This window comes from Antechinus flavipes, chromosome X, assembly GCF_016432865.1.
Source record: "Antechinus flavipes isolate AdamAnt ecotype Samford, QLD, Australia chromosome X, AdamAnt_v2, whole genome shotgun sequence".
NCBI classification, from domain to species: domain Eukaryota; kingdom Metazoa; phylum Chordata; class Mammalia; order Dasyuromorphia; family Dasyuridae; genus Antechinus; species Antechinus flavipes.
The window spans coordinates 50,327,615-50,355,207 of NC_067404.1; the positions used below are offsets into that span (position 1 = coordinate 50,327,615).

At 37.1% G+C, this 27,593-nt stretch overlaps 1 protein-coding gene across 1 annotated transcript in view; it reads left to right on the top strand.

Annotated features, from left to right (window-relative positions):
* Positions 1-27,593, top strand: part of TENM1 (teneurin transmembrane protein 1) — an 828,896-nt gene that overhangs the window by 643,384 nt on the left and 157,919 nt on the right. Inside the window, exons 13-14 of the mRNA XM_051969260.1 lie at positions 11,382-11,567; positions 14,475-14,621. Coding sequence (XP_051825220.1) covers positions 11,382-11,567; positions 14,475-14,621 — 333 coding nt within the window. The remainder of the gene's footprint in view (positions 1-11,381; positions 11,568-14,474; positions 14,622-27,593) is intronic.

Here is a 27,593-nt window from a genome sequence, read left to right on the forward strand (position 1 = left end):
TCTCAATACATGGAGATCTTGAAAAAGAGTCTGTCTTCTTCAGAGCTAATAATTCTTCAGTGTCTGATCAAGGGAATTTAGTAACAGCATTTCTTCTCTTTTAGTTAGTGAATAAAAATGTTTAGTTCAGAGCAAGTGATCTATCCTCTTCCCCTCCCCCCCAAAAATATATCAGGTTGGTTGACTTTAGTATTTTTCTAAGCCCTTTAAGTCTTGACTGCCTTAGCCCAACTAGTAATTTCATCCTAACCATTATCTTCCTACCAGTTGCACTACATTAGTATCTACAACAAGCAAATAGTCCCTAGACTTCCCCCACCAAAAGTTTAACTAAAATCTAAGTGAAAAAAGTGAGAACCAATCTCTTTGATTCCAGTGGGCTAGACTTCCTACTCTCTTCAGACTTCCCACCTGAAGTCCTATAGGTAACACCTCATCTCCTTTAGACCCTGACATTACCTTTGGCCACTTTCCCATTTCTTTGGCCATATTCAATATGCTGTACTTGAAAAACACACGTTGATCTGCAGAGAATCATGGAAGGTTAAATGAATAATTCTGATTATATTAAATTAAGTTTTTATGCAAATAAAACCAATGCACCCTAAATTAAAAGGAAAGCAGGAAACTGGGAAATTCATTTCTATAGCAGGTTTCTCTAAGGTCTCATAGCTCAGCTATATAGAGAAATGAGCTGAATTTGTAATAAATAGGAGCCATTCCCCAACTGGTAAGTGTTCAAAGAATGTGAACAGTTTTCCAAAAAATGAATAAATGAAAGAAATCAAAGGTATCACTAGTCATATTAAAATGCTCTAAATAGACACTAATTAGGGAAAGTAAAATTAAAATAACTCTGAGGTACTACTTCATACCTGTTAGATTGACTAACATGACCAAAAAACAAAATGACAAATGATGGAGGGAATATGGGAAAATAGAAACACTAATGGTATACCTCTTAGTGGAACTGTGAGCTAGTCCAGTCATTCTGGAGAATAATTTGGAACTATGCTCAAAGGGCTAAAAATTCTGCACGCCTTTACTAGTAGGGCCATTTCTGTAAAATGAACAAAGAAAAGTGATCCATATGTACAAAAAATATTTATAACAGTTATTTTTGTGGTGAAAAACAATTGAAAACTGAAGGGATGTCCATCAGTTACAGCATGGCTGAACAAGCTATGGTATATGAATGTGATTAATACTACTGTAGTTTAAGAAATGTTGAAGGAGATGATTTTGGTGATACCTGAGAAGAGTTAGATGAACCAAGTAAGATGAGCAGAAGCAGGAAAACAATTTACATAGTAACAGCAACGTGATGAAGATAATCAACTGTGAAAAATTTGGTCATTCTGATCACACAATGACTCGCCACAATTCCAAAGTACTCCTGATGAAAAATGCTATCCACCTCCCAATAGAGATCTGATGGATTCAGTACAGATTCGAGCATATATTTTCCTCTCTCTTTATTTTTCTTACTTTTTCTACAACATGGCTACTGTGGAAAAAGAAAAAGAAAATGTATCTTCAGTATTTATGTATTTCTTAGAAGCCAGCTTATATAGAAACTGATTCTTGTACCCCAGTATCATTGCCATTGCTGCCCAACACTGAGTACTGCCAAAGTGCTAGGAAGGCACAAGGAAAAGAATTTACTTCGCTAGGAGATTTTTGTCTAAAAAGTAAATCTCGGAGAAATGTCTCTGAGCAGGACTCTAAAGGATTTACTGTTTAATCAAATTGTTCTTTGTCAGCATGCAACAAAGAAATGCTCCTGTTATATCCAGGCTCAATTTATACAAGTCTTGTTCATTGTTGGCATGGAGAAAGAAACTTATTAAAAATGAAATGTCTCAATAGAACTTTAAAGTCTGCTTATATTTTTCATGTTCCTTTGCAATACATTTTCAGAGAAGAATGTTTATATTTTAGCATTCTTTTGTCATTTTTTGCAGCCCTGTAATGTTAATATATTTTCAGCCAGATAGAAAATAGTACACGTGGAATAGAACTATTCATGAGACAAATACATTAGAGCACAATACCATTCAACTTCACCTGTTGTAAATCACACAGTTGTCAACATCTGTTATCTTGTTCTTCCTAAACCCTCCCCCTTACCCCAACTGGGAAAGAAGATTGTCATGGATAAACAGTTTTTAGCTAGTCCAGAGGCACCATTCAGCACTGGAAACAGTGCAGGGTTATGACCGTTGAGAGTGACAAATGTTCATTGTTTAATATCTGTTTCTTGTCTGATGATAATGTATTTTTCAGGTGAATCCCTTATTTACAGGAAAACAACTTTCTATCTGGCTACTTATCACACTAAAACTTGCACTCATGGTTGGAGTTGCCCCTTACACTTTGATCAAGGCGTGGTATTGAGGGGAAGGGAGTATACAAGGGAATTTAAGATTTCATCCCATTTGCTTGATCAGTGGCTCCATCCTACAAAGTTTCATTTCTCACTGACCTTTGAAGGGAGGATTCAAATACGGACTTAGCCCAAAACCTGCATGTGCAAGGACCAGGAGAGAGCCTAATACCATACAGCCAAGTCGACCCCATTTGTTCGGAGAGAGAGACAGAAAAAAGAGAAGAGATAGAGAACCAGAACCAGTGGGATTATTACCATTGTAAAGTGCTCAACTGCTGGGACTCCTCAAAAAGCTTCTCATCTCCACCTTCTAGCTACTCCCCAGACAGTGTCGGAGTCCCAAATTCCACCCCCAAGGTCACCTCCCAACATGGGGCTAGAGAAGTCATTGTACTATTGGTTTTCTTAGTGCCTTTCTTTCCAGCACCCAGTGTACTTGTCCCAGATTCCTTCCTATTTATAGTCCTTGCTAACACTGTTCTGCCATTGCCTGAAATGGATTGCGTACTAAGATCTACTCCTATTGTTTACCATAGTAGTTAGTGATTGCTCCAGAAGACTTCTCCATTGGGGTTATTCTGCCTCTTACAGTGTTCACATGCAATAACAACAGCAGGATGTCTTTGCGCTGGTTACTTGGTGTACCGAGCTACTAGGTAGCTTTAAGACACACCCATGTACCTGCATGTTATTCCTTGTATAAAATGATAATCCTAGCTCACCATCAGTAGGGCAAGAGCTCTGAGTGATAATGGGAACGGATTTGTGCTAATCTCCCCATGCCCTTTCATTTCCCTCTGAGCAGGGATGCATTGTTATGAGATGCCTGCTTAGAATTAGTGATTCATTTAGTCATGATGCACAACCCTTAAAGTCTGTTGCTAAACACAGTTCTCTTAAACTCCTTCTCTGATGTTTTACAGGTGCCCTTCTATCTCTTGCTTTACTAAGAAAGTCATCTTATTTGAGCCTCTTTGTGTCTATGTAACTATACAGCTTTGATTCTTCCTTCCAGTTCCATTTATCTATAGATTAATTTGGAAAAATATTTATCAAGCTCATACCTATTCATTGAAAAGGTATTTATTAAACTGTGGATCATGCCAAAATTGGACTATTTAAGAAAAAGGAACAAAATGGAATCTGCAAAATACAAGAAATCTTGACCTCAACTGCCAGAAAAATTCTCGAACATAATATAAAAGTGTTAGTGAGTATCTAGAAAAGGAAGAGGCAATCATCATAGCCAATATGGTCTCATCTCGAACAGATCATGGCTAACTGGCTTCATTTCCTGTTTGGACAGGTTACTAGATTGGTACATCAGGGGAATGCTTACTTCAATTTTAACAAAGCATTTAATAATCTTTGACATGCTCTTCTTAATGCAAAGATGGAGAGATGTGGATTCTAAAGACAGTAATATGTTTAGATACATTCTATATCATTCTAAATGACTAAAGCAAAGGTGAGTCCAAGAGATCCATCTACATTTGAAAGTACAGATGTACTTTGTCCTGTGCTGCCCAATGCTTTTATCAGTGATTTATCTAAAGGTATAGCCTGTATACTTACCATATTTGCAGATGACTTAAGGCTGGGAGAGAATATGAACTCGTATTATTGATAGTCATGATCCAGAAAAAAATTATTCATGTCTTAGAATGTCAGAACAAATCAAAGAAGAAATTTAAGAGGAATAAATGTCAAGTCTCACTCTTGATTCAAAAAGTCAACTTCACAAGTACAAAGTGGGGAGTCTTGGTTAGACTGCAGGACATCTAAAAGATAGCTAAAGATTTTAATGGACTGCCAGCTCAGTATGAGTCACTAGTAGGATATATCTGTCAAAAAAAAAGTAATGTAACCCAACTGTCTCATTTTACAGTTGAGGAAAACTGAGGCCACAAGAGGCCAGATCCCACTTGTTCAAGGTCCCCAGAAAAGCCGTAATTTGACTACAGGTTCCTTGGCTATATAGTCTTTCAGAGCATCACCCTGCTCACTCTAAAATAGGAAGAATACTTAATCAAGTTTTTTTTTTCTAAACTCAAATGTATCATTTGTTTTAATCAAATTTAGAAATCTCCTTAAAATGGGAATGAAAATCTAGGGGTCCTCAAATACTCAGATTTCCTTTTGCTAAAACTTCCATGAAAAATTGCCTGAAGTACAAAAGATCCAAATGCTTTAGTCTTCCTTTTTCTTCTCAAACAATAGAACAATATTGCCCAAGGGATGAAAATGATATAGTAGTCCAGAACTTTTGAAGAATAAATAAGGAAGTTAAAATTAGTTTTCTTCATTCTTCCTTTCAAAGTTTTTTTATTATATCTATTGATGTCTTAGGTTTTTACATCTTATTAGCCATATCTGCTAATAGATATATAGATATAGATATAGATATAGATAGATATATAGATATAGATATAGATATATACTCTGTGCAAGTTGTCTTTCATCTCTGCATTTTTCTCAATTCTTCTTCAGAGTTCAGATTTGAATTTTTATTGTTTTTGTTCTTCCATTTTTACCTTTGTTAGCATTGTGTGTATTTTTTTCTTGGTTCCTTTTACTTTCCTCTTCATAAATGTTATTGCTTCTCTGTTTTTTTCATAATAATATAATATAGTATAATATAGTAATATTCCATTGCAATTAACATATCATAAGTTATTTAGCTAAATCTTCATTAAACCATCATTAACTTTGTTTCCAGCCATATTAATGGCATAATTACAAATTGCTTTCTAGGACAATTGGACTAATTTCTCAGTTCTAATAGCAATGTATTTATATTTCTGTCTCCTCAAAACCCTTCAAAAATTGATCATTTCCATTTTTTTATCTTTCCCAATTTGATGTGTGAGGTAAAACTTTGAATTTTTAATTTGCTTCTTGTTTGTGTGTGTGTGTGTGTGTGTGTGTGTGTGTGTGTGTGTGTGTGATTTAGAGCTGTCTTTCATAAGATTGTTAATTGTAATCTAAAAATGTTTATCTCCTTGTACTATTTATCTACTGGGGAATGGTCCTTAATCTTGTATATTTGTGTTTGTTTACTATGTATCCTGGATACCAAGACCTTGTCATAGAAATTTGAAGCATATATTAACTCCAATCAACACTTTCACTACTTGTCCTAGTCTCATTCATTTTGTTTATTTAAAAACTTGTCAGTTTCCTATAAATTCTCTTTTATCTTTGTGGACTCCCCTATTCATTTTTGAGGTTAAGAAATCTCCTTTTAGCCTTACTTGTGAAATTCTCTTTTAGATTTTTAAAAATTATATGACCATGTACATTCAGATCACAAAAATGTTTTGAATTTATTGTGGTATATGATATAAAGTATTGGTCTGAACCTAATTTCTGTCCAAAAATTTTTTTCTGATTTTTCCAGCCATTTTTGTCAGTTTTGGAATTCATTTCCATGAAACTTATTATATTCTTGGATTTATTGAATATTGAATTATCGAGTTTAACTTTTTTAAATTCTGTATTGTTGAATCTGTTCAAATGACCTGCATTAAAATATTGTTAACCATTACTAAATAGTTTTTATGATTGCTTCTTTTATAATGTAATTTAGGGTCTAGAAGTGTTATTTCCCCTACCTTTCATAATTAAAAAAAAATCCCCTTATGTTTCTAAACTTTTTGTTGCTCCAAATAAATTTTGACATTACTTTGTCTAGCTCTGTAAAGCATCTCTTTGACCTTGACCTTGACTGATTTAGAACTCAATCTGTCCATTAAATTGCTTATTATCATTTTTTTTATTAAGTTGGCATGGCCTTACCATATGGTATGGTGACTATCCCTTCAATTTATTTTTAATTATTTCTTTAAACTATGTTTTGTAGCTGTAAGTCTTTGTGTCTTTTTATCTTATTGGACTGACCCCAAACATATATTCAACATTTTGTAGGGCTTTTTAAAATAGGATTTTTCTTTTTATTGTTTCCTCCTGCAATTTATTTTTGCTATTGAGAAAGGCCAATAATTTTTACATATTTATTTTGTATCATTCTATTTTACTAAAGCTATTGATTTTTTCCACTTAGTCTCTATTGATTCTTAGGGGTTTTCTAAGCAAACCATTGTATTGTGTGAAAATAGGGATAATTTTGTCTCTGCTAATCTTTATGCTTTCAATTTCTTTTTTTTGTCTTATTGTTACTCTAGAATTCTAAAATTATGTCAAATAATAGTGTGAAAATGAGGCATCCTTCTTTTATTTGCATTATTTTAGATCCTTTTTGTAGGAGAGTAAACATTTTAAAATGAGAAGGTAAATATTCTCACTTCTACTCCCCCAGGAGCATTATAATACACACCCACACACCCACCTACACATACACACCATAAATTTTGGAGCTTTAATAATGACCAAGCACAGCTAAGTGGTGTTGCAGTAGATAGAGGGCCAAACTTGGCGTGCCAGACCTGAAGGAAAATTCATCTTCATGAATTCAAATATGGCATCAGACATTTACTAGCTTTGTGACCCCAAGCAAGTCACTTTACCCTGTTTGCCTCAGTTTCCTCATCTGTAAGATGAGCTAAAGAAGGAGCTAAAGAAACAAAAACCATTTTAGTATCTTTGCCAAGAAAATCCCAAATAGTATCAATAAGAGTCAAGACATGACTATGAAACAAAAAAAGCTGACCGGGAAATAAATTTCATGCTTTTCTCAGCTTAGATCATATGGTACTAGGCTCAAAATATATGGTAATAGCCCACCATTGCCAAATCAGAAGCTATTGGTTTCTAGTTTCGTTCTTCTCAGCCCTGGTCTTGGCACATCTATAATATCAAATTCAACCCTGGGCCCCATGCTTTAGGAAGGATTTTATAAGCTGGAGAACAGCCAGAAGAGGCAATCACAATGGTGAATCACTGAATGAAAATATAGTAAGTGCATCTTGTGGGCCAGGCACTGTGATATAGATGCTAAGGAAAGGATAAAAGATACTTACATTCTGACAAGAGGGCATAACATGTTTATAGACAGTAATGAATGCTGACCATCTATAAAATGATGTTGAGTTGGTGAGGGTCGAGGGCATGGTGTAAATTTAGATGGAATCAGGAAGACTTCTAGAAAGAAATGGTGCTTAAGTAAGTTCTGGCTTGAAGGGAGCTGGACATTTCAAGAGGCTTTGTATGCTGAATAGGTTTCTATTTTATCTCAAAGTAAAGGCAGTGCACAACCACCAATCAGAGTATTTGCCCTTGATGGATATAAGAATGTTATGCAAAATATTTTGAGGAAAAATTAGTTCTTTGTTTTGGATGCTGAGTTTGCGGTACCCATAGGAAAGTGTCCAGCAGGAAGTTGGACATATGATACCAGAGTTCAGGAGAAAGGGGGGAATTAGATATGGAGATTTGGGAATGATCTGCATAAAGATGATAGTTAAATTAAATTGGAATTAAATGGGACTACCCATTCAAAGAGAATATAAAAAGGAAAGAGAAGAGATCCCAGAACAGAATCCTAAAGGACTTCCATGAATAGAGGATGTGCTATGGAAGATGATCCTGCATGGAAGACTGAGAAGGGTCTATCTGCCCCTACCAGGTAGACATTTACTAGGAGAGCAGTTTTATGAAAACCCAAGATGGAGAGAAGATCCAGAAGATCCAGCAGAAGCAAATACTATAGAAGTCAAGAGACAGAGAAGAACTAAGAAAAAAAAGCCTTAGACTTTTCAAAAGAGATCATGGTGATCTTAGAATCATTTAGACAAAAGTTAAGGGAGAAGTCAAGTTGAAGGGAATGGGAAGCTAGAAAATTGGAGACAAGTGTAGATTTTTTTCCCCTAGGAATTTGTAACGAATAGACAAGACAATATCTCAAGAGGATAGTAAGGTCAGAGTATGGTGCTTTAAAGTTTGGGAGCTTATCAGCGGGGAATAAGGCACCAGATGGAAGAGTTTGAAAAGTAAATGTAGAGAGGAGATAGTCTGGCAAGTTCCCAGAGTAGACAGGAGGGCATGAGATCAAAAGTCTAAGTAGAAAGATAGATATTGGCAAGGAGAGGGTCTAAACTCATACTCCTAAATTGAAGAAAAGGAGGAGAGGAGCAGATATAATGAAGATGTTTGCAGTATGGGGTGGCAGAGGAATGGGAGGAGTTCCCTATGTATGACCTCAATTTCTTTTCGAAGATTGAGACGAAATCCCCTGCTAAGAGGGAGTAGGAAGGAGTGTTGGTAGGAGCTTGAAGAGAAAAGGCTTTAAAAAGCTACTCTGGTGGATGTTTCAGAGGATTAGAGAGCTGCAGAAAGGGCTAAGTGGAATAGGGGCTGGAATAAATTTAGAAGAGACTCGACACAGCTGTCTTGACTTCTTCCAGTCAAGTTCAGCGGCCCTGGGAAATCCAGACATTATATAAAAAACTTCTTTACCAGTACTCCTCTCAAGATCTGTGATTTTTACCAACTGAGAAAACTCCATCAACCAACAAGCTATGTCTTTGTAAAGAAGACAACATGGCACAATGACTCTCAGGTTAGAGACCTGGATTTACATTTGAGCTCTTGTCAATCCCTTTATGACTTGAGGCGAGTCATTTAGACACTTAGAGATAGCCATGGTCTCCCATCCAGGAAGGTTTAGAGGTGGAGTTGAAACCAAGTCTTCCTGGCCCACTATCTACTAAACTGCATTGCTTACTAATTAGAGTAATCCCAGAGTTTAATGGACTGCCCTCAGAAGAAGGAGACTCCCCCTCCCTTGGAGATTTTCACCCGGAGGCCAGATCCCCATTTAGAGGGAGAAGCTGTTGTAGAGGTGATTCTAGTTCGAAAAGAAATTGACTTAATGGTTTCTGAACCATCCAAAGACTCTTCTGACCCTTGAGTTATTGTGATTCTGGGATGTCACTAACAGAAAGGTACCAGCAAGGCATTTTGATGTTCAAGTGGTCTGGTTTGAAATGTGAATCTGGAGTTCAAGAGAGAAGGTGAATATAGAAATATAGAATTAGGAGCTCTCTCTGCCTAGAGGGGGATAGTTGAATATTGAAAGCACCAAACAATAAGCAGCTGAATCAAATATCCTTCCTACTTTTCAGCCAACTCTGTGGCTCTAAAGAACTGGTCTCATGGAATATAATTTGTACCAGCCTGCCTTTTGTCTTCTCCTGTCTTAGCTGATGATGATGATGATGATGATGATATGTGTATGATATTTCTCCTTCCTCTTATATCACGAAGGACCACGATGTTGGGATCAAAATGTGATGACTCTAGTGTTGTTGTGGGAAAGGAGAGTTTATCACAACTTTTATAGAGATTCTCCTCTTTTTTTTTTGGCCTGTTTGTTGTCTTTCTTCCAGTTTCTCCTTAAAATGCCTTCAGAATCATTTTGCTTAACTGGATCTCTCACCAATTTCGTTGTAAACTTGGTTTTCTCTTCTATTTTTGTCACTGTTGTATGGACATACTGCTAATGATTTTCTACCACCTTGCCCTCTTCTCGGAGCAGAATTGCTATTTGTTCTGACCTCGAGATAGCTGCTGGCACAGTGGATAGCGTGTTCAACCTGGATACAGGAAATTGTGCATTAAAATCTTTCCTATCTCTTACTAACTACATGATGCTGGGCAGCACTTAAGCTCTGTGTGACTCAATTTCCTCAACTGTAAAATGGGGATATAATAACGTCTACTTCCTGGGGTTATCGTGAGGGTCCCATGAGATAATATTTAGAAAAAGTGCTTAGCACGGTGCCTGCCATGTAGTAGACATCACGCAAACATTCCTTCCCCTTCTGTACCTTTCAGCCTAAAACTATGAAAAGTAGTCAACTTGCCCTCTTTCATCCAAATAGGATTCAGTGTCCCAGATGGTCGGTACCTTCTTGTCAACAAGCTCCCATAGCAGCTGTCACCCTCTAGCATGAGATATATCAGACTAAAAACTGCCCGGATTTATTATTCAGGTTTTCAATGAATGGGGGTTAAAAAAGGCAAGGGAGAAGAGGCGAATGCAGCTGGAGTGCTAGTACCCCCTATGAGGACATTGACTCTGTATTGAATGGCATTTTGAGATAAGAAGTCTGGGAGTTTTTTAATCAATTGGGAGTCGTTTTAAAATGTTTCAACTAAATGCAAATAGTGTTAATAAGATTAGTGAAACAGACTGATTGCCATCTTCCACAATTTCACCTTTTGTATACGGTGGATTTTATTAAAAAGTTAACATCTTTTCCATTGTAGAACTTGCCTTCCTGAATGAAGCATCGGGTGTGTTTCCTGTTTCTTCAATGATTTATTGTAACATCATAAACTCCCTGCACCCTGCTTGGCGTTCTTAATGAATTTTTAATGAAACTCACTCGATATTTGTTTGGCATCAGCTTCATTGTTAAACATTGAGTGTTATTATCATTTTCTCAACTTTCCCAACTCAGTTTGGATTTTAGATTTTATTTGACTTTTAGAGGTGTAACTTCTAGCACCCAGGAGCACTTTGGCAAGTTCACCTGACTACTATGGTTCTTTGTAAAAAGATTTACATTTTCCATGTTTGTGCATATCCATGGAGCCTTGGGAAAGGATAATTCCTTTTAGACAGGTATTTGTAACAGTGCTATAACCAAGAATTATCACACCTAGGACAAACTCAAGTACAGGAGGGAGCAGGATCAGGAGCAGCCCCGAGGGTCATCTTATAACAGATTTAGTCTTCCCAAAAGGAGTCCATTCCCTTCACTCCCTTGTCAGGACTGGGAGAAAGACAGGTCCTGAAAACAGGATACCATGAATATGGGACCCTAAGGTGGCTTGTGCATGTGTAGGCACAAACAGAGATGATGTCAGTCACTTTGGCAAGAAGAAGAACTGATGCTTCCCATACTATTGCCTTGGGCAGGGCCCTCACTTGCCCAAAACTAGTTGCCTGTCTGAGTGAAAGTCAAGATGGTTCTTAATCAAATAGATCTCAGGATGAATGTATATGTTCTCTTGAATTTCCTTACAGAGCTCTGCACCATGGACTGTGGTAGCCATGGAGTCTGTTCCAGGGGAATTTGCCAGTGTGAAGAAGGCTGGGTAGGACCCACCTGTGAAGAGCGCACCTGCCCTTCTCATTGCGCTGAGCATGGGCACTGCAGAGATGGGAAGTGTGAGTGCAGCCCAGGATGGGAAGGAGACCACTGTACTATTGGTAAGTGCCATGATATTTTAGGACATGATAAACGAACCTTGCTAATTAAATGGCTGCCCCGTGGAAAGTTTTTAAGTCATGGGTATTGCCTAGCAGAGGGAAAAGAGTCCTGTGAATTATGCTCCCATTTCACATAATCTCCTTGACACTTGAGACGAATATTTTTTATCTCAGTGTTTCCCCACTCTCCATAGTCCCTATTTTAAAGATGTTTGGGGTTCTTCTTCAATCAATAGGACTGTGTCTTTTGTTAGGAAAGTAAAATGTCCTTACCTTTTTCCCTTTTGAAAAACTAAGAGCATTTCATTGGTTAGGGCTGTTTTAATGAATAAGTATATGTATTGATGTGTTACCTTTAAAGTAAATGAAATCTAGTCTAGATGCTCCAACAGTGGGAAATTTGTTTAAATTGTTTTTCAGGTAGGGAGAATGGTTTGTCCTAAGTCCCTACACACACACACACACACACACACACACACACACACACACACACAATCTATGTGTAATACCTTAAACTGAGTTTCTACTCTAGTAAAGATAAGTCTTGTCTGTGATGATTGTGGAAAACATTTAATATTGATTAAAATGGAGAAGAGAGGTGAGATTGAAATTCCAACGATAACCGAAGTTGTTTTCACAAATATTGCCTCCTAAAGCTGTCACCAAAAAGAAGCCCGAGCTAGTCTTTTTTCCCCAGAAGATGTAACTAAGATGACATTTTTTAATGAAATATGACATTTTGAAGGAGGCTAATTGGGTTTCTTTCCTAAATGTCATTCATCTCTTCCCTCCCCCACCTCACACACAGCCCAACGTCAGCACCCACGGGTGACAAGTCAGCATTTCAGCTCTTCACAGTTTACAATTCTCCTATAAGGCAACAGATGGTAAACCGTTAGAACACACACACACACACACACACACACACACACACACACACACACCAACCACTGGTCTCTCAGAAATTTATTCAACCATTCTTCCTTTTTGTTTTTTTCCTGCTTTAGCTCACTACTTAGATGCTGTCCGAGGTAAGATTTTCTCGCCAGCATTATAACAGAAAACATGCATGTATCTTTCACTTGCAGTAACCTGTGATGTTCCTGGGCTCAAGCTGTGATAGACTGAGGGAGACACACATTCACAAAAAAAAAAGAATTTGAATTTTTCAAGATTAAAAAAAGACATTCATTTGCTATAGCAAATAATGGGCTGATAGGCAAAGTAAGGGACTTGTCATTTTTCTTTGCTTGAGTGAGAGAGGCTCAGATGTGAACAGCAAGGGACAGATTCCGAATATGGGTAGATCTTAGGTACCTTTCTTAATATGAATGTGACCAGCACAAGCTTATTTATTCTGCTGCCCAACTGGAGCATTCCCCAATTCCCTTGTGTCCAGCATTCTGTCCCTTAAGAGGACATAAAGAAACATTTCATGGTATAGTAGGGCATAGAGCAGTCTTCCTAACATCAACATCAGAATGTTAAGGATGACACCTAAAATGTCCAGAGTGTCCTTTTAAAAACCTGTTATGAATTTCTCATCCATGACAATATCTCAACATGTCTAAAACATTTCTATTTTCAACCTATATTACCTTTTGGGAGTACTGCACATACAACTTACTAGCTTTACCTAGCAACCAACTCCATTTTTATTTTTTTCTCTTTCTATATGGAAGATTTATCTTTCTTTGTCCCCAAGAGGTTGCTTGAAAAGATGTTTGAAGGTGGTTCCTATGTTACTTCTACTGACCACAATATCTAGGGATTTCTTTCTTCTTTTATGCTCTTACATTTTCTTCTCTGGATAGATGAATGTTAAGTTGTTGAAGGCTAAAATGTACGGAAGGGAGTAGTGATTGGACTGTCTCCAAAAAGAACTCAGATTCACTCCCATGTTGCAAGAAGAAGACTCCACTAGCAGTAAGACTTCTTCCCTCCTCTCACATTCCCCTTCTTTCCTGGAAAGCACGTTTATGCTCCCAGGATAGAGGCAACTTCCTAGCTGATAATCTCAGTAGCCAAAGAGAGAGAGAGAGTCCACCTATGGAAAGACATTATTGATGGAACAAAGAGGAGAGCATTTCTGGAGAACCAGTGCTAGCAAAAAGATTGTTCTTGGAGAGTTTCATGGACAACATTGGAAAGGAGCACTGACAAAGATGTTCACATTTGACTCCGGTTATCCCAGTCAGCTGTTAGTATTGAAATTAGATATTTTTTCTGCACATAATGACTTCTCAAGCATCAGTTCTGTGCATAAATAACATTATGCTAAATGCTAAGTAGCGTGTCTGAGAGGTAGAAGACACACGTCTCCCTGCAAGGAACTGACAGTTTTGGAGAGATGAGGCAAAGGGCCACAAAACAAGAGTCACACAACTCCAAGGCAACATGTACATGAGGAGATGTGTGAGCACATGGTCTAGATGGTACATCAAAGGGTAGAAGCAACATAAAGAAAGAGGAAGGCCAGAGGTAGCAAAGTCACAGGAGGAAGATAACTATTAAGAGAAGTGATTGTCTTTTTCCAGCATATTAACCAGAACCAGTCTTCACATCATTGATCCAGTTTTGATTGAAATGAGGAGATGAATTTTCAAAAAGAAACTAAAAAGCTTATTTTTGCCCCTGCCACAGTTTTCATCCAATTTGAATCATATATTGGGAATTGGGGTAGCATTAATAATGCTTAATTGGATCTCCAAGGGAAAGTACTGCAGAGTAAGGAATAACAAGTTCCCTGGGAAGGTTTTGCAAGTGAGCAAGATGCTCTTCCTTTTATTCAATACTTCATCTTAATGGAGCCCACATGATAAGCCATATCCCCGTAGGCAGATAGATCATTGTTGGCCAATCCCATTCAGACATGTTGGTTATTGTTTCCCTCTGCTCTTTTTCCAGATGGTTGCCCAGGGCTGTGTTTTGGAAATGGGAGATGTACCCTGGATCAGAATGGTTGGCACTGTGTATGTCAGGTGGGCTGGAGTGGTTCAGGATGCAACATTGTCATGGAAATGGTTTGTGGAGACAGCTTGGACAATGACGGAGGTATTTGATTTTTCTGTCTCACTTTTTTAAGGTTTATAAGGGGAAATACTCTTCTAGTTGAAACAGTAACATAATAGTATCAGAGTATCCAGTCCAACCAAGGGAAGGAAGCAGTATCATTGGCAAAGGGCTGAAACGGTGGGGGTTTTTTTTCCAGAATTTTAATGGCTGATTCACTTGGTACTGAATAGAAGTGCCAAGTGTTTGTGTTATTCATCCATGTCTTCATCTGTATGCAGAATCTGTTCTGTTTTATTTTTCTAGATAGTTTTGCTTTTTTGGAGAAGAAATTGCCAAAGCAGTAGCACTAAAATTAAACCACAAACAAATAAGAAGCTCCATCTTGAGCACTCAGTACTAGTGAGCCCAGATTGCTCAGATACAGGTTGGACTAGATGGCTTCTGAGAGTCTGGGATCTAAACTGCAGGTCCTCCAGAGCCCTGTATTCAGGAGTGTGGTCAAGACAGTTCAAACCAACTTCTGGGAGCTGATTGTTAAATTTTCAGTGTTAGCATTTACACTTCAGACAAATGCTACAAGGTAATGCCTGATTTATTATTTTGTCACCAAGACGTAAGAAAGGGATAGAGAAAATGTTAATAATGTTGATTAATATTAAAAGTGTGTCGTGCATTTTTGGAGAGCTACTTGTTAAACCTTTTACTGGCACACTACTGTCCTGCATCTTCCTGTTACTATATCATAATTCATGAACATCTTGGTCCATCTGATTGAGACCTGCAAGTAGAAGTTTTTTTTGTTTATGGTGATCGACTATACTTCAAACACTTGTGGTTCTTTTGTTTTTACTTTGCCAAAAATGGCATTACAATAGCATGTTTTGTTTTATACTAATATTCCTAAGATCTAGAAAAGAGGTTCTTCATCTGCTTTCTAGGGCCTCCCAAACGGTCCAAGGATAGATTTGAGGATATCCATGAATTTGAATGGGGAAAAATTGCATCTTTATTTTCAGTCTCTTATAACTGAAATTCAGCATCGCCTTCCATTTATAATGCTGACAACAAAACATTGTTCTGAGAAGAGCTCCATGGACTTCACCGGACTGCTGAAGGGTGGGTCCCTGATTGACGAAAGTGAAGAATCCCTGAGTTCATTATTTAAATGGCCTTGGAGGTGTCTCATCTAAGCCTTTTACTTTCCACATGAGGAAACTGAGGCCCTCAGAAAGAAAGTGATTTGCCTAGAGGCACACATATAATGTGTTTGAGTTACAATTAGAACCCAAGTCTACCTGATTTCGAGTTCACCCCACTAGCCTTTATCCCAGAGAGTTACATGAAATGACAATCTCAATTCTATTGTCTTTTTTTTAGGCAATTGAGTCATATAGCTAATAAGTGTTAAATGCCTGAGTCTGTATTTGAACTCAGATCCTCCTGAGTCTTGGGCCCGTGCTCTATTTACTATGCCATTGAACTGCCCCAATTCTGTTGTCTTTATCATGAAAGCATTTTGCTCTGCTGCCAGTTGCCTAGAACACTTTCCCATGTCTCTAAGTCTTGGTACTTTCGATCTTTAAGAGAATCCGATCTTAATTGCAGTACATATGCAGTTCGCGGATTGTTCTTTCTTCATGCTGGCTCAGGTGGCGGCAGGTGAATCTCTGACAAGCAGCGCATGATCTCAGGCCTCACTTTGGCCATCCCAGGTCTAGCGGAACAGAAGCTGAGTAGGATCATTTACCATAGTGGCCACTAAGCCTTACATCAGCCCCCAAGGCTCTTCATGTGAGAGAGTGGTAAAGGACAAATACCTGGCAATTTCTCCTTACATTTCATGCTCCAGGGAGCATGACATTCACAAAGAACTTGGCCGTTTGAATTCCTCCAAATAATAACATTAAAATGAAATACATTGTTCAGTTTGGCTTCCCTCACCTTCTGCATCTGCCTTGGAGATTATCTTCACTGTCATTAAACCCAGGCTAGAAATACTCGGTAAGATAAGGGAATAATGGGAGATTTAGCATCAAACAAGCTGGAAGAATTTCCTTTTTTGCCATGTAACTTTAAAAGGTTATTAAACCTAATATGTCTAAGTAATGTGGATTCAGCAGTGAATTTAAAAGAGTAAAACATTCTCTGAAAATGGATTACAGCACATTCGAGGAAGGATTAGATCTCAGAGCTTTCTGATTCCAAATCTCTTGTCCGATTCACTTGATTGTATAGTCAGAACAATTATTTAATTAGCATGGGTGAGCATTGTGTTTTTTCCACTTGATTCTTTCCTGTATCAAAACTTTAGAGCTGTTTTTTGGAGAATGAGCCCAAAAAGTCACAGAAACACAGAATCTGGAAGTGGAAAGAGAGCCCCACAGCCACCCTGAAATAAATCCCCAATCTAATATGCAAAGCAAATGATCAACTATATTCTGCTTGAACAGCTCTAGTGAAGGAGTAATAAAATGAGAAAGCTTCTGAGCACCTCCCAAAACTGGGTGCCTTTTCCTCTGTCACCTTGAACAAGCCATTTCCCCTTCCTAGGCCTTATTTCCTCATTTGTAAAACAAGAGCCTCAGACTAGATGACCCTTGAAGTCCTTCCAGCTCCAGATCTGTGACCTCCCAAGGAAGCCTGTTCTGCTTTAAGTCAGTGCTTTGTGTTAGGCAGTCTTTCCTGTCAATAAGGACTAGATTTGCCTCTCCTACCCATTTATTATGGCCCTCCAGGTCCAAGTAGGTCTGTGCGTGAGAAGGCAAGCATCCCGGTGCTATTTTCACTGGCACAGGGGCAGTCTTAGAGAAGTCCATCAAAAGTAGGTTGCCATTTGTGCTAGTCATTGCAGGAAAAGGCAAAGCCTGATAGCTCATCATCAGTGCCCCGGGTACGGGAATTTGAGTCTCACAAAACTCTGGAAAATACAAGCAAAGTCATCCCCAATTTGCCAGATGATGAAAAGGAAGCAAAATGGTATATCCAGATGTGTTCAAGGGATCTCACAATCCAACTGAAGGAGCAAACAGAATTCTGAATAAGACTAACACTTAGAAAGTGACACTTAAGTTAGCAATATAACATAATAATGTTATATAGTAATATATTATATATATTATATAAATATAATAATAACTCAGTTATTTCAACTATAAACCTGAGAGAATAATAATGATCTTACTTACCACCCAGGAATATTGTGAGGATCATAGAGGCATGAGGTTTTGAAAAAGCAGAAAAATCATCAAATTGCTAAACTGAGAAGTGAAATCTCCCTTAATCTTCATCTACAGTGATTTCTTCTCTCCTGAAATTCATCATGACCTTGCAAGCCAGCAGTGATATCCAGTCTTCTCATGTAGCAGATATACACCCAGATGACTAAGTCACCTGGGTTTATAACGGGAATTTATTAAGCTCCTACTCTATGCCAGGCAATGTGCTAAGTGCTAGGGATACAGAGAAAGGCAAAAAGATGGTCCCTGCCCTTAAAGAGCTTACAGTCTAAGGGAGGATAAAATATGCAAACAATTGTGTGCTATAGATTCAATGAATCTTCTAAAAGGGAAGGCACTAGCATTAAGGGGAGCTGGGAAAATCCTCTTGCAGAAGGTGGGATTTTAGTCGTGTCTTGAAGGCAGAAATGGTGAGGGAGAAAATTCTAACCATGAGGAATGACCAGGGAAAATGCCCAGAATCAAGATTTAAGAGTATCTTGTGCAAGGAAGAACTCATCACTCGATCACAGAATATGTGGGCAGAGAGGGAAAAGGAGGGGATGTGTGGTTTGAGAAGACTGGAGTGATCAGAGGGATCCAAATTATAAATGTCTGTAAAAGCTCAATGGAGGATTTTATAGTTGCTCCTGGGGACAAGAAGGAGCAGTTTGATTTTATTTAATTGGTGGGGGGGAGTTGTGCAGAAGGAATGGCATAATCAGACATGTGCTTTAGGAAGATCACTTTGATAGCTGAGTTAAGGATGGTTTGGAGTAGGGAGGAAGACCAACTTGCAGGGTATTATGATATGCCCCGTATAATAATATGCAATAGGATGGTGACATTATCAAATGAGGGAAGGGAGTACCTACAAGAGATGACAGGAAGGGGAAAATGGAAGGACTGGACAAATAATTGAATATAATTGAATAATAAATTGAATAATTGAATATGTTAGTGAAGAGCCACAGATGACTCCAAGTTTGGGAGCCTGAGTAATTGAGTGGTTTAAGTAAACTGAGTAAAGTAGATGGTCGGAAAGCACATGTCTGATTATGCCATTCCTTCTGCACAACTCCCCCCCACCAATTAAATAAAATCAAACTGCTCCTTCTTGTCCCCAGGAGCAACTATAAAATCCTCAAAAATACTTGGGAAGTTTTCAAAGAGGGGAGATTTTAAGGAGAAAGTAAGTTCTGTTTTGAAATGAGTTTAGATTGAATTGAAGACATCTATAGGACATTCAGTTTGAAATTTCTAGTAGATGGTCGGAAAGTAGAGTTTGAGAGAGAGGTTGGGACTAGGATTGGAGAATAATCAACATCAAGATGGTCATTAAATCCATGGAAGCTGATGAGATCATTAAGTGAAGAAGCATAGAGAGAGAAGAGAAGAGGGCCCAGGCCAGAGCCCTGGGAGACACACATGGTTTGTAGGCATGAGCATAACAAAGAGATTGAGGAGAAAAGAGTATCATGAAAACCTAGAGAGAAGAGCATCAAAGGAAAATTGATTGACGATGTCAGAAAGTGCAGGAAGTCAAGAAAAATGGAACCTAAAAATTGACTTTTAGATTTGGCAACTGAAAGCTCTTTGATGACTCCTTTTTATCTCCTATACCTCAATGAGTCACCAAAAAGAGATAATTTTCAAAATATTTCTTCTCTATAATACCTTCTTCCCACAGTTTAAACCAGGCTCTTATCACCTGCCATCTAGATTGGCATCATGGTATAATGCTGGTCCTAGAATCCTGGGGATGAATCCCAGCTTTGGCCATTTACTTCCTGTGAGACTTTGAGCAAGGCACTTAGCCTCTGTAAAGTGAACAAATTGGTTTAGATAATATGTCTCAGGTCCCATGCAGTTCTAGGCCTGGGTTACTATGATCCTATGGTAACATCCTTAAAGTTGTCTGCAAGATGGAGAGATTCCCCCTTCACTCCTTACTGCCCATTACCATAGCGTCTCTGATGTTTGTCCCATCATGTCTAAGATCATCAGATTTATAAATCCCTCTAATTTGTAAGTCCATCAGAATGATCATGAGTAAATCTTTCTTTGGTGATAAAGTATCTTGCTGGCTTTTAAGGTGATCACTCAAGGTATCACTGTTCACAGCCCAAGATTGTAAGTGGAGTTTGGAGGATGCAATAGATATTTTCCCATCTAGGGAAAGGGTAAGCCCTTTCTATGGGTAAGTTATTTTTAAGTTAGTTGCTTTTTTGTTGTTTTTAAGTTAGTGTGTAATTGTAAATTGCAGTTTGTGTTGCCATGAACACCTTTCTCTGATAAGTTTAGTAGAGAGTAGAAAATCCCAATAAACGTTCTGATTAGTTAAGTTTTGGTTAATGGAAGTCATACTCTTGTCTTATCATGACTGTAATGTCACTATATTAATGACTCAAGCTTCTTATTGGTAGCTTTGGGTTTTGATATACACACCCCACACAATCAAAGTATACCCACCCTCCCAGATGACAAAACTAAGTAAGAAAAGGCAATAAATATGGTGTATTCATCTGTAATACGTAATATTCAGCATCTCCATGAGAGAAGGAAGGTATTTCTTGCCTGGGGAAATAATAGTAGTCTTTGTCCTTGATCTGAGTTCACCTGCCTTATAGTTTTGTTTTCATTCTTATATTTACTATTCAAGAAGTTGCACTGTGTGTTGGACAGAGAGCAACTTTTGAAGTTTAGGAATACTGGATTTCAGTTTCATTCACCAACACTAGCACTGTAATTGTGAACAAGTCCTTTAACTTTTAAGAACTTGAGGCAACTTTTAATTTAGTGGAAAAAGTTTCTACGCCAGATCTTTGAAGACACACGAAAACTCAGTGTTTATTCTTCAAGTTCTGTTTTCTCCACTCTGCATCAGCTCTTATAAGCCTTCCACGTTTCACCGGTTTTCTCATAACATAGTGTCTAAAACAAGCAGTAACTCTGTATTGTTGTATTGTAATACTGTATTGTCTAGCATCCTTTCCAATGAACAATCATTTTGCTTTCAACTTTTTGGAGAAGTGATAGTTCTCTCTTGGAAGTTCTTCCATCAACTAAAATGATATAGAAATAACATCCCAGGTTTTCCCTGTGCAGAAGCATTTATGGGAAGGAGCTCTATATAATACAAAGTATGCTGTCTCTTCCCATGGATGTCTTCAAGTGTGGCTTGTATACATACTATCCAAAGGAAAGAGAAAATTCAGCACAGTTTATCCCTGAGATAAAGAAGTAGATTAGATTAGAGGGTACTATCAGGAAGATGTGGTGGCTCTTCATTAGGCTTCATTTTAGGGTTCAGATTGTCAAGCTATTTTCTCAAGCATCCAAATGGCAGAAGTTGCTTAACTGAGTACAGCAAATTATTCCCATGGTGGATTAGGTTATTTTTCTTTCTTTAAGTTGGGAAGTGCTGATTCAACCTCTTTATGAAAAAAATAGACTTCATTTGTTTTTTTCATTTTCCCAATCCAAAAAATAATAATTTAGATGCAATGGCTTCAAGTAGCTGCTACCTGATTATTCCATATTATAGCTGGTCCTTAAAGAACCGTAGAGATTTATGTATGTTAATCACCTTGCCAACTCATTAGTATGACTGCTCCTGCCTCTTCTTGCAGTTTTGGCTTCCCTGACTTGCTCAGTGTATACCTTCCTAGGCCTTCTCAATTCCTTCTTGATCACGTGAAGATATTATACTATTTGATTTTCCCTTGGTTGTTAAAATTACCATCCTAAGACTAGTCATGTGAGTAATCTGAGAAAATGTATTGTTTTTGCATACATACATGTGATCAGGTCATTCCACTGCTCATTAATCTTGTGCAGAAGGAAGGAAGTAAACAAGCATATATTAAGTACCAGGCATCCTATGTGACACTTTACAAACATTACCTCATTTGGTCCTTAAGACAATCCTTGGAGGTAGGTGCCCTAGGTAGGTGGATAGCACTTAACTTAAAAATATACTATTTTTTATCTCTGAGGTGGTTCTCTGAGAATAGAAGGAGAAAAGGATCCTGGAAGGGAGGGGACATGGACTATATCAACATAAAAATCAAGACCAATAAAATCTTATTTAAAACAAAAAAAATTATTAGTTTGTTCAAAAGGCACCATGCTTCTGCAAAACTGTATAAAATCAGATCTTGATTAATCAGATATTTTATGGTTTTTATAATTCAGATTTTTATTGATATCTTTTTATTTTTGAGGGAGTTTCTCATCTAGGAGTTCCCCAAACCATAAAATCATAGGGCCAGTCCCTTTCTCTGATTTTTACATTACTTTCATTCCTGAGTCACTCCTTCTACTACCCAGAGTCATCCTTTGTAAAGAAAAAAAAAAGATTGTAGCCATTTCATATATTCTTCTTCTAGTTCTGCTTACTTCCTTCATCGGTTCTTATTTCTTCCCATATTTTCCTGAATGCTTCGTATTCATTGTTGTTTTTTTTAATGATACATTTATGTCCCACAATTTGTTTGGCTATTCCCCAATCAATGAACTTTGTTTCTAGTTCTTTGCTCCCACAAAAACAAAATGTTGTTATAAATATTTTGGTTCACATAGGACTTTGCATTCTGTCTTTGATTTTCTTGGAGATATTTACCTGGCAGTGTAATCTCCAAGTCAAGGAGTTATGACTTGGAGTCTATCTTGGACCATGCCATTTGGACAATGCCAAATTGCTTTACAGAATGGTTTAACCATTGTTCCAGCTATACCACCAATATATTAGCGTAACTGTCTTCTGGCAGCCCTTCCGATGCCATTTCTATCTTTTTATCATATTTGCCAGTTAGGTGTGAAATAAAACCTCAGAATTTGTTTTTGTATCTGCAGCATATCTGTTATTATTAATAATTCAAAGTTATTGTTCATATGATTGATGGTATTTTGAATTCTTACTATTTATTCATCTCTTTGAGCAATTTCTCTCTTGGGGAATAGCTCTTGATCTTAACTGTTTGTTTTAGTTTCTTGGGTATCAGACCATTATCAGAGCTATTGGGTGCCACGACTTTTTTCCCCAGTCAACAACTTCTTTACTTGTCCTGGTTGCAATGGTTTTACAAAAACTTGTTAATTTCATGTCATCAAAGTTATCCTTTCTGTCTTTTGTGATTGCCATCTTCCTTTATTTAGTTAAGAATTCTCCATTAACAAAACAGAAAAAGTTCTTTTTAGCTCACTCGGGTATCATGTAAACTGTTTATCTAATTCTAGTTTCTGCTGAACTGCTTCCCAGTTTTCTAAGAAGTTCTTAGTGTACTACTCCACAAGTAATTTTTGTTTTTCTGATTTTTCTTTAAATGTACATGGTGTGGTCACAGTTACTAGAATGCTCAGGAAGTGTTCTGTAATGAATCAATATTCTCATAAATTAGATATTTAGTCTGTAATCAAGTTGTTCTGCAAATCTTATCTTCTTATCTGGTCAGTGCTACTTGTCCTTCAGCGCCAAATATTAGACTTCTTTTAACTGAAACCTAGTTCTCCAATGATATCTGGGGCCAACTCTATTCATTCTGATCTATATTGTTGTCACTGAAGCCCAAATGGCTCCAGAGGACAGAGTGAGATTTGTGATTTTGCACAGCCCTGTATCACTTAAATCCAGTTAACTTGCAAATCATGACATCATCTTTGCAATGTCATAATACTCTTCCAGAACTAAGGACAAACAGCAACTAACTCCATAAACCCAAGTTCCAGGGACTTTCTCTCTTTTCAGACAAAAGAGGTAAGTCTTAAGAAGACAGTTCCATCTAACAGATTTAATACTACAATACTTTGTTTCCTGGGGCATCTAATCCTCAAAGTAGGATCTTCACAAATGAAGTTAGTTGAACTTGTCTAGGGATGAGTACATATTCTATCTCATTTCAATTTGGTTTAATTGATAGGGCAAGAAAGTGGCCTCAGGCATTTTAGGAACATTGCCACCAACTTTGATGACCCTTGTTGTCAGTATCAAGCTGAGCATAAATCATCTTTGCTCACCGGCAGTACCACGGAGAATGTCTAGCAGAGGATCCTAGTGGAAAAGAAATTCCAAATACATTGTTAGATCTTCCAAAGGCCCTATTTGTGAATGAAATGTTTAAAAATTTTATTTATTTAGTGTTTTATTTTCGCCACCTACATGTAAAAAACAGTTTTTAAACATTCATTTTTAAAACTTTGAGTTCCAGATTCTTTCACTTTCTCCCTTCCTACTCCGCCCCCTATTGAGAATGCAAATAGTTCAGTATAGGTTGTATATGCGTAGTCATGCAAAAATTTCCATAATAGTCATGTTACAAAATAAAAACAGACAAATAAAATACAGACAAAAAACCGTCAAGAAAATAAAGTTTTACATTTAACATGTATTGGTCAACCTGCCATCTGAGGGAAGGAGTGGGGGGAAGGAGGGAAAAAGTTGGAACAAAAGGATTTGCAACTCTACATATATCTTGTAAATAAAAAGCTATAATAATAAAAAAGAAAAGAAAATTTTAAAAATAAAGTATGCTTCAATCTATATTCAGACCCCCTGTTTCTGTGAGTATGGATAGTATTTTCATTTTAAGTCTTTCAGAGTTGTCTTAGGTCGTTGTACTGCTGAGAATAAGCACATTCGCATTCACAGATGACCATCTTACAATATTGCTTTCACTTTGCATCAGCTCATGAAAGTCTTTCCAGGTTTTTCTGAGAGCATCTGGCTCATCATTTCTTATAGCATGATAGCATTCCATCATAATTACATACAACAGTTTTTTTTTTCAGCTATTCCCCTCGTAATGGGAATGCCCTCAATTTCCAATCCTTTGTCCCCCCAAAACAGCTACAAATATTTTTATACATGTAGGTATTTCTAATAGTGGCATTTCTCCATCAAAATGTATGCATGGTTTTATAGCCCTCTGGGCATAGTTCCAAATTGCTCTACAGAGTGATCTAATCAGTTTGTAAACATCATTTTGCTGATGGTATCAAGTCCAGAAACATTACAAAACTTCCTAGTTAAGATTCATAATCATTCAGGAGTTTAACCTGCCTATTCACTGAAGAAAAACCTAGTGGATAAAGAATGTTCACTCAGACTATGTTATGTAGTTGTTTGGACATCCCACAGGTCCCTCATTGTTATTTCTTGGATAGATACTGTGTGGAGCCCAGAATTAAAGAGGACAAGAGCAGTTTGGATTACTTCTGAGACATTTGGCAGTGCCTTTAATGACCTCAAGTTTCTCACTTAATAGATTCCCATCTTTTTAATACTTTTTTGGTACTGGTGTGTACCTAGGAATCATAGGAAACCATCCTAACTAAAGAATTTAAGTGAAGGATCACACAAAGAATGTTGGAGAGATGTGTGGTGGACATGAACACTGTAACCCATTACTAAGGAAGGATTGCACAGGAGAAACAAATATATATATATAATATATACATACACACATACATATACATACATATACATATATACATACATATACATATATACATACATACATATACATATATATATATACACATATACACACACACACACACACACAATATATATATATATATATATATATATAGTCATCAGAGAAAAGTAGATGGGCCAATTAAGTAGTAAAAGAGACAATACCTGATTGACAATCCACTGCCTCCATTTGTAGCCATTCAACATAGAGACATCTAAAGGAAGGCAGCCAGCATGCTAGGTGCACCCACATAAAAGATTTATGGGAGAAGAAAGAGTCATACAAAATGAAGAGCTGTGCTTGGGGTGTGATCCTGTTGGAGAGCACCTCCACATTGATGACATTACAGCTCTACCAAAATACAGACATTACGAATTACACAGAAGCAATAGAGAATAGTATTCTCAGAGTAAGCTATGGTTTATGAAGAAAGCTTCTTTTTTCTTCTGCTTTTATATTTCCTTCTTTCCTTTATTAAACATCTTTCAGGTTCCCAAACTCCATAGAGTCCTTGAGTAATTGGTATTCATATTCATTTGCAAAAATAATGGAATCTTCGAATGTCAAAGTTGGAAAAGGCTGTAAAGGTCAGCTAGTCCAAAGTCTTCATATTACTAAGGAAAAAATTGAGTCTCAGAGTGGAAAATGCACTTTGCCAAGGTCATACAGATATGAGAGAATAAGGCCTAGAACTGGGTTTTTCCAAGGTTATAACAAAAAGATAAACACAGAGAGAATTAAGTTAGAGGAATCATTTTTCATAATTAGCCTGACATAAATCATTACTCACTAAGGGCAAGTGGCCATTTGCAAACCTATAATACACTCGTGTTTCCTTAAGGTCAAACTCTAGAAATTAGTCACATGAGTGAATTATGAGGATCGCAGTTCATGTTGTGTTTATTCCACAGAATACTTTAGGATATAGTAAGTTGAGGGAACTAGAAATAGCAGTGAATGGCAAGGAACTTACCATACTGAAAGCCAAGAATTGTAACTCTGTTTACTTCTCAAATCTCATTGAAGATTCACTCTTAATTCCTTTTCTCTGTCTTTCATCTCTCCATTAAGCATGTGTCTCATTTCCAGCCACCCTATTTTACAATGTATCATCATTTTAAAAATAGCTCTAAAAAAGTAAAATGAATTTTTAATCTCAATTCCATAACTAGGTTTCTCACCCTCCACCCTTGTACAAAATTTGTGGTCCCTGTCTTCACACTATTTGTATGTCAAATGAAGCTAGTACTACTTGCTATTAGTATATCATAGAGTGAAGAAAATTAATGAGGTAATGTTTGAAATCTAATTTAGGTTAAAGTGGATAATAAAGGTGTGATATCAATGAAGAGCCTATTAATTTATTTATTAATTCATTAAGAATAATAATAATAAATTATTAATTCACTAAACCTTTTTAATGTATCAGTTGCTTGTTAATTTCCAGGCAAATTTAGAAGTATTTTTAGCAACAAGATTGTTAGAATATATAATCTATAATAGAAAAAAAGCAAAATCGATCGATTTGAGCCTAGAAAACGTCAGGAGTGTTATAAAGTTAGTAGACTGAGTTGTGGAAATTCTGGGTTCACCTGATCTGTGCCCTTCCAATTAAAGCAGTCAGATCTCCCTAATTCAGATTTACTATGGCATGAGATGAAGGAAAGAGCACCAGGCAGGGGAGTATTCTGTTATGACATAGAGTTGAAAGACAGTTTTATTAAATAATAAAGTATATAATCAATTAAATAATTAAATTAAATAAGAAAATTAATTAAATAATCAAGTACATAAGAAAACTAGAACTAAGTTAACTATGTTGTCTGTTAAAGGTATTATTTTAGTGAACAGTTGTGGGTGATTTATAATTAATCTACATGTTTTCCAAATGTTTGAAAGCAGTTGGAACAATCCTACAATTTTATTGAAGACTATTAATTTGCTTAGAAAACCATTTCGCATGAATGCCATGTTTCCTTCCCGGTTTGGAAGCTATTATTATAATAAATTCTGAATCTCTAGTGTTGAAATGAATAAGTTTTTGCTGTGACACTAATGAAAACTACTAGTCCACTCTGGATCCAATAAGCTTTTCCTGCTACAGATCTCACCTGTATGCAGCATGTGTGCCACAGAATGAACAAATTTGAATGAGCTGAGCGTGCTGCATGGATGCCTTATCTTTTAGCCAGTACATAAGGTCAGAGCTTGTTAAGCTGCTGTTCCAGGCCTCTGGCCTCAATAATCCCCTTGACTGTAGTCACTGCTACATAGATAATGATGGGTAACTGCTGGCTTTCATCTTCTGCCTCCACCTC